Below are 8,348 nucleotides of genomic sequence, written 5' to 3'. Positions count from 1 at the left end.
TTCTCCTCCTTATGATGCGATAATACAGCCTACGTTCTCCTCCTCATGATGGGATAATACAGCCTACGTTCTCCTCCTTATGATCGCCAGACTTTACTGGACATCAGACAAAACAGACTGTTAAAGGTCAGCTGGGCGGAGGTTAAAGGTCAGCTGGGCGGAGGTTAAAGGTCAGCTGGGCAGAGGTTAAAGGTCAGCTGGGCAGAGGTTAAAGGTCAGCTGGGCAGAGGTTAAAGGTCAGCTGGGCGGAGGTTAAAGGTCAGCTGGGCGGAGGTTAAAGGTCAGGTTACCTTCGGCGAGCGGCGTCTCCTCCTCTGAGAACAGGTGCTCATCGTAGGACAGGTACAGGTGATCCACAGCAAAACAAGGAAGAAGGAATGACACAAAGCCCTGCAACACACACACACACAGAGAATACGTGTAATATGTGAATATTTTCAGAATGAGAGCCTAACCTTCAGCAGACAGGCCATGTGTGTGAGAATGTTCAGAATAAGAGCCTAACCTTCTTCAGGAGACAGGCCATGTGTGTGTTCGGGCTCACTGTGAGACCCAGCGGTTCTGACAGAGACTCCTGGTACTGCAGACAGCAGGCGTAGAACCGGGACCAGAACTCCACCTGCAGCTGTCGGTAATCCTCCTGAGAAAACTCAAACTCCGTCACACTGCTCTGCAGCTAAAAGAGGGGGAGGAAGGAGATAGAGATAGAAATATTACCATCATTACCATCTGCTCCGTCCGGATTAACAGACAGTGTTTAATATCACAGCTCGACAAATAGTAGGTTAACGAATAACTGCATTTTGGATAATTTCTCAATTTCAAACATGTTTTAAAGCAGAATAACGTTTTTTTATTGCAATGGGAAGAAAGAAAGGAGAGACAAGACAGAAACATGAAACCAAGGAGAGAGTTAAAGAAAGAAAGGAGAGGGTTAAAGAAAGAAAGAAAGGAGAGAGGAGACAGAAACATGAAACCAAGGAGAGGGTTAAAGAAAGAAAGGAGATGTCTGCTGCAGATTCCCAACAAGGTCTGAACCACTTCATCTCTCTGTAAACTGCTCTGACGGATCATGTTAGCATCTGTTGTTGTTGTTGTCGTCGTCGTCCCCCTTGAAAACAAGAAGGTACGTCTCAAGGGGTAATCCTAATAAAAGAATTACAACTTATTGTACCGCGGTATATGGTATTACCGCGACTAAGATGCTGATGAGAGGCATCAAACTGTTGGTTTGGGTATGGAGCTGGAAAGTTTATTACAAGAGAAAACAGATCTGAGAGAGAACAGATCTGAGAGAAAACAACAGATCTGAGAGAAAACAACAGATCTGAGAGAAAACAACAGATCTGAGAGAAAACAACAGAGAAAACAACAGATCTGAGAGAAAACAACAGATCTGAGAGAAAACAAATTGAGAGAAAACAACAGATCTGAGAGAAAACAGAAAACAACAGATCTGAGAGAAAACAACAAATCTGAGAGAAAACAACAGATCTGAGAGAAAACAACAAATCTGAGAGAAAACAACAGATCTGAGAGAAAACAACAGATCTGAGAGAAAACAACAGATCTGAGAGAAAACAACAGCTCTGAGAGAAAACAACAGCTCTGAGAGAAAACGTTATCACGTTGACAGCACAAAACATTTGAGAAAAAATATTGAGAAAGTTTTCATACCAAAGCAAAAAAAAAAAAACTTTATTTTCTTTTTTTGCTATCAGTTTGAAAAAATTCTCAAAACATTTTTCTTCTCGCTCGCAAAACCCAAATCTATGCTCTCGATTCAATTCTTTGCGCTCGTTTCAGGATTGTTCTTGATGTGAAAATAGTGTCATGGACGGGGTCACGTTTCTCTTGGCCAGTTGGGCGGGGCCACGTTCCTATTGGCCAGTTGGGCACGGCCATATTCCTATTGGCCAGTTGGGCGGGACCATGTTCCTGATGGCCAGTTGGGCGGGGCCACATTCCTATTGGCCAGGGCCATTTTCCTATTGGCCAGTTGGGCGGGACCACATTCCTATTGGCCAGGGCCATTTTCCTTTTGGCCAGTTGGGGTGGGGCCACGTTCCTATTGGCCAGGGCCATTTTCCTATTGGCCAGTTGGGCGGGACCACATTCCTATTGGCCGGGGCCATTTTCCTTTTGGCCAGTTGGGGTGGGGCCACGTTCCTATTGGCCAGGACCATTTCCTATTGGCCAGCTGGGCTGGGCCACATTCCTATTGGGCAGGGCCATTTCCTATTGGCCAGCTGGGCTGGGCCACATTCCTATTGGGCAGGGCCATTTTCCTATTTTCCAGTTGGGCGGGACCATGTTCCTATTGGCCAGGGCCATGTTCCTATTTGCCAGCTGGGCTGGGCGACGTTCCTATTGGCCAGCTGGGCTGGGCCACATTCCTATTGGCCAGGGCCATTTTCCTATTTGCCAGTTGGGCGGGACCATGTTCCTATTTGCCAGGGCCATGTTCCTATTTGCCAGCTGGGCTGGGCAACGTTCCTATTGGCCAGTTGGGCGGGACCATGTTCCTATTTGCCAGGGCCATGTTCCTATTGGCCAGTTGAGCGGGACCATGTTCCTATTGGCCAGGGCCATGTTCCTTTTGGCCAAGGCTATGTTCCTATTGGCCAGTTGGGTGAGCACCGTCTTGCCTTGGGAGACCATACGAATCATTACACCATGGTCACCGCCATAGAATGATAACTAGCAGCCCGCCGCCCTGACCCAACGCCACATGGACGTGCTTGTAACCCATGAAAACGACGGCAATAACCGAGATAAGACGTGAGTGACGTTACCTCGGTCTCCACGGCAACCGTCACCTCCTTCTTCAGAGTGTCCCAGGACAGATCAGAGATCCTCTCCGAGCCTCGACGGAAGATCTGGAACAAACGGCACACACTTCAGGTACAACTCACCTGTAGAGCTTTACCTACAGCGTTAGTCTCTCACCTGTAGAGCTTCGACTACAGCGTTAGTCTCTCACCTGTAGAGCTTTGACTACAGCGTTAGTCTCTCACCTGTAGAGCTTTGACTACAGCGTTAGTCTCTCACCTGTAGAGCTTCAACTACAGCGTTAGTCTCACTTGCAGAGCTTTGACTACAGCGTTAGTCTCTCACCTGTAGAGCTTCGACTACAGCGTTAGTCTCTCACCTGTAGAGCTTCGACTACAGCGTTAGTCTCTCACTTGCAGAGCTTTGACTACAGCGTTAGTCTCTCACCTGTAGAGCTTTGACTAGAGCGTTAGTCTCTCACCTGTAGAGCTTTGACTACAGCGTTAGTCTCTCACCTGTAGAGCTTTGACGATGGCTGAAGCTGTGAAGCGAAGCGGAGAGAATAGAACGTCCAGGTAGGTTTCCTGTTAGCATACAAACAGAACTTTAGTTGAACAGCTTTATTTAGACAGTTTTTCTGTCAGTTGTTAATCCAAACAGCACCCGTGGGCCTCTGAGAGAGAGAGAGTGTGTGTGTGTGTGTGTGTGTGTGTGTGTGCCTGGCACCTGTATTTATGTTTGTACACGGGTTCATGTGTATATTTTGGAATAGTTTGTATTGTATTGTCTTCTATTCATTTCTTGTATATTCTGTGTATTTCTTGTATACTCTGTATATTCTGTGTGTATATTTCTTGTCTCTTATTGCCGGGAGTCTGGGGTTCAGAGGACCAGGGCCTTACTCTGGGGTCCTGGTCTGCTCCGATGTGAACTTCTTCTTCAGGCGGAGGCTGAACAAACACCTGATTCCACTGACCCGCCGAGTTACTGAAACACAGAATCAGGATGAGACTCTTTAACACAAATAAGATCATCAGAGAGCGAGAGACTTCATTCAGTCAGAGAGGACGCTGTCCAAACTACATGTCCTCTTGGACAATGTCCCCCGTCCCCCCCCACTCCATGACTTGCTTCTCATACCCAAAATGCACCACATTGCACCGTCATTCCTGCCTGTGGCCATCAATCTTTACAACTCCTCCCTCTGAGTGTCTGACACACACACACACACACACACACACACACACACACACACACACACACCAATATTACCTGTTTATTACCGTTTCGTGCAATAACACTGGCTTAAAACTGGCTCTGCTGCTACTATTTATTCAAAGAGGGTGAAAAGACGGACCAACAAGTCAAAGCTGGATTTACAGGCCTGCTTTGACTGTACTGATTGGAGTGTTTTTGAGGCTGTCGCCACTGATCTGAATCAACTAACTGACACTGTGACATCTTACATCAGTTTTGTGAGGACATGTGTGTGCCGACAAAAACCTTCTGCACATACAACCAAAAACCCTGGTTCACAGCAAGACTCAGGCAGCTCCGTCAGTCAAAAGAGGAGGCCTTCAGAAGTAGGGACAGAGTCCTGTATAACCAGGCCAGGAATACACTGACCAAAGAGGTCAAAGCAGCTCAGAGGAGCTATGCTAAAAAGCTGGAAAACAGCTTTTCAAACAACGATCTTTGGTCAGTGTGGAGAGGCCTGCAGACTCTCACTAACTACAGGAGACCATCCCCCAACACTGCTGGTTCTCAACGACTGGCTGAACAGCTTCTACTGTAGGTTTGAAAAGACCACAGTCACACCCCTCCCCCACACCAACTCACTTCAGTCAGTCACCTCCCCCAATAACACGCTCAAGAGTGGAGATGATCGTGGACCTCCGGAAGAGACTCTCCCCCCCATCACCATACTCAACAGCGTTGTGTCTGCTGTGGAATCCTTCAGGTTTCTGGAATCCACTATATCCCAGGACCTGAATTGGGAGCCCAACTCTGACACCATCATCAAAAAGGCCCAGCAGAGGATGTACTTCCTGCGCCAGCTCAGGAAGCTCAACCTGCCTAAGGAGCTGCTGATCCACTTCTACACAGCCATCGTCCAGTCTGTCCTCCGCACGTCCATCACTGTCTCAGACCATCGTCCAGTCTGTCCTCTGCATGTCCATCACTGTCTCAGACCATCGTCCATTCTGTCCTCTGCACGTCCATCACTGTCTGATTTAGATCTGCCACCAAAAAGGACCGAAGCAGACTACATCGGACAGTGAGGACAGCAGAAGAGATCGGTGCCAACCTGCCCTCCGTCCACGACATCCAGAGTCAGGAAACGGACAGGAACCATCACTGCAGACCCATCTCACCCCGGACACAACCTGTTGCAGCTTCTCCCCTCTGGTAGGCGCTACAGAGCACTATACGCCAAAACCAACAGCTTCAGGAACAGTTTTTACCCACAAGCCCCCTCTCTGATGAACAGCTGACTTCTTACTGTTAGTGTCAGGTTCAGTTCTGGTCAATAACCCAGTACCACGGTCTCTACAGCACCTGTTCACTGGTTCCACTTATTAAGTATTATTTATCATTCCCATTCTCACATCTCACTTTTTATTTACTATTTATTCATCATTCACATACCTCACTTATTATTTATTATTTACTATTTACTCATCATTCCCATTTTCACATCTCTTATTGTTATTCATTCATTGTTCTCATTTTCTATTTCAGAACTGTCCATAATGTTCATACTGTTCATAATGTAATATAATATCATAATACTATTTATCCCAGAATTCTTTGCACTACGCTCCATATTTAAATAATTTTATTGATGTCTTCATTTCGCTCATGCCTCTATATTGTTCTGTTTAGAGTATGTATATGTTGTGTGCATATATTAGTGTGTATAAGTTTTGTTTTGGTTGTTTTGTGTGTAAGCATAGTGTGTGAGCAACAATGCTCCAAAGAAAAATTCCTCGTATGTGTCCTCATACCTGGCGAATAAAGCTGATTCTGATTTTTACTGTTCACCATTACAACTCCTTAATTATGTAAATACTGTATTATAAAATTCCTTTATGTAAATACCATACATGTCCCCACTCCTTACATATTCTTTATACATTTCAACTCAGATATTTCTATACTTCGTGCAACTGTAACACAGAATTTCCCTTCAAGGATCAGAAGTATTAGAAGTATCAGAAGAAGTATTTCTGATTCTGACCAATCAGCTGAGACGTGTCTCACAGCTCCGTATTCTGGGACTACACTGCCACATGTACAGATATCTTCAGCTAGGAGCAGGAAAACAGACAAAATGGTCCAAGAAGCGCCAACTCATCAACAACTGCAACAAAATCAAATGTTTCATTTTTAAAACCGTGTCAATGACGTTGCAGGACGAAATGCTTGAACTTGTATTTAAGAGAAAAAAGGAAGTGGATGAACTCGCTGTAGAGATGACAGATAAACTCAGACTCACTGCTCAAAGTTGATGTACTTGACCACAGAGGCGTTGGATTCATCCACCCAGACGCCCCAGATGTCCGTCGGGGTCAGAGAGAAGTCCACCAGCGTCTCCTGTTGACAAACAGGTTCTCTTTTAAAACAACCAAGCAGCTGGTTCCGGCTCCACCGATGTTTCAAATAAATTATATTTATAGGGAAAAAATCTTTGGATTATTTGCAGGAAAAAAAAGTTATATATTTTTAGGGAAAACTAACTGATTCAGTAAATCCTTGGTGATAATCCGATCATATTACAGTTGATATTTAATGTGTTATGCTAGATGAGACAGGAAGTGACATCCCTACCTGTGTGGTGAAGAGGGAGGAGATGTGCTCTAAACTGTAGCGCTGGTTGCCTGCGGCGACCAGCTGAAGGACGATGAACTGTCCTCTCCGAGGGACGGCGAGGTAGACGCAGAGACACAGACCCGTGTTGGGGGTGAACGCCAGTCGCAAGCGATGACAATTACCGGGGTTACGCTTCACGCCTTTACAGGCCGGCATGTAGTCCAGCATGTCTGCCTCCAGCACACACGCCTGGTCCTGAACACACACACACACACACACACACACACACACACACACACACACACACACACACACACACACACACACACACACACACACACACACACACACACACACACACACACACACACACACACACACACACACACACACACACACACACACACACACACACACACACACACACACACACACACACACACACACACACACACACGATGACAACAACTGCTGGAAAAAACTGCAAATTCTCAAAAGTAGCAACAAAAACCTTGAAAGAGAGACAAAAAAACATCAAAACAACCGAAGACAGAGCAAAACGTCCTCTCTGCCTTTAATAAGTTACAAAGTCTTATGTTCAACGTCGACAAAACTCAAAATAAGGTGCAAAAAGACTCCCAAAATACATGCAGAAACTGCCCAAAAAGCTGGAAAAGCATTTAAGAAATGTCAAGAGGCCACACCCCTCAGCAGCCAATCACATCAACGGACTCAAACCGCCACAAAAAAGCTAATAGAAACAAATAAACTGGTGGTAAAATAAGAGATGTCCCGCCTCCAATACTGCCTAAAACGCGGGTATCAGTAATAGGAAGTACTGAGTTTATGGACCGATCCCATAGCACGTCATAAAGCAAAGTAAATCTACTTTCAAGTAGTTTATTTAGCTCTTTAAAGTTATAACTGACTGTCAAACTGGAAAATAAAGCTCTGTTCTTCATTATTTGTGTTGAACCTAAACACGGGGAAAATCGAATATCGCGAGATTTTAGATTTTTTTTTTTACTATCTGGCTTCGGTTTAACGAGACTTCTTAAGGTCTAAACTTGGATTTGGAGCTTTTAGCCTATTTTAGCCCTGTGGTGTGTGTGCCAGGTGTACGGGTGATGGGGCGGTGTGTGCCCGGGCCGGCGTACAGGTGATGGGGCGGTGTGTGCCCGGGCTGGCGTACAGGTGACGGGGCGGTGTGTGCACGTGTGATGGGGCGGCGTGTGTCCGCCGGTGTACGGGTGATTGGGGGGGGGGGGGGGGGGGGGGGGGGGGTGTGCCGGGCGGTGTACGGGTAATCGGGGGTTCTCACCGTGAAAGACCACATGCGAAGCTTGTGGTCCTGGCACAGGGCGAAGATGAAGCAGTCGTCCTGTAGCTCCCTGACGACCAGACTCAGAGCCCGGTCACAAGGACTCTGGTCTCCACGGATCGCTGTCGGCATCCAGCCGGAGAATCGCTGCATCATGGAGCTCCTCTTCAGCTCCAGCACCGACACGCCGCCTTGAGAGAGACAGAGAAAATATTTTTGCGGTGTGTAAGAGCTCTGACGTGTCTCCCTGCGGCAGCACGTTTAAAACCGAAACCTTGAAGACTGCATGTGTTCAAAGAAATTATGGCAGAGATTCGGACTTCAGCCAGTGCGTACCTTGCGTGCCGTAGCAGAGATTCAGACGTTAGCCGGTGCGTACCTTGCGTGCCGTAGCAGAGATTCAGACTTTAGCCGGTGCGTACCTTGCGTGCCGTAGCAGAGA

At 46.6% G+C, this 8,348-nt stretch overlaps 1 protein-coding gene across 1 annotated transcript in view; it reads right to left on the bottom strand.

Moving 5' to 3' along the window:
* The window catches only part of LOC117948945 (nuclear pore complex protein Nup160-like), a gene marked incomplete at its 5' end in the record, with an annotated part of 19,727 nt that overhangs the window by 10,302 nt on the left and 1,077 nt on the right, over positions 1 to 8,348 (bottom strand). The window contains 8 exons of the mRNA XM_034878915.1: positions 265 to 390; positions 506 to 676; positions 2,796 to 2,879; positions 3,288 to 3,356; positions 3,675 to 3,759; positions 6,272 to 6,369; positions 6,604 to 6,840; positions 7,907 to 8,097. Coding sequence (XP_034734806.1) covers positions 265 to 390; positions 506 to 676; positions 2,796 to 2,879; positions 3,288 to 3,356; positions 3,675 to 3,759; positions 6,272 to 6,369; positions 6,604 to 6,840; positions 7,907 to 8,097 — 1,061 coding nt within the window. The remainder of the gene's footprint in view (positions 1 to 264; positions 391 to 505; positions 677 to 2,795; positions 2,880 to 3,287; positions 3,357 to 3,674; positions 3,760 to 6,271; positions 6,370 to 6,603; positions 6,841 to 7,906; positions 8,098 to 8,348) is intronic.

The sequence above is a fragment of the Etheostoma cragini genome, chromosome 8, assembly GCF_013103735.1.
Source record: "Etheostoma cragini isolate CJK2018 chromosome 8, CSU_Ecrag_1.0, whole genome shotgun sequence".
NCBI lineage: Eukaryota > Metazoa > Chordata > Actinopteri > Perciformes > Percidae > Etheostoma > Etheostoma cragini.
The sequence above is the reverse complement of the archived record's forward strand: the minus strand, read 5'-3'. Positions and strand labels throughout refer to the sequence as shown.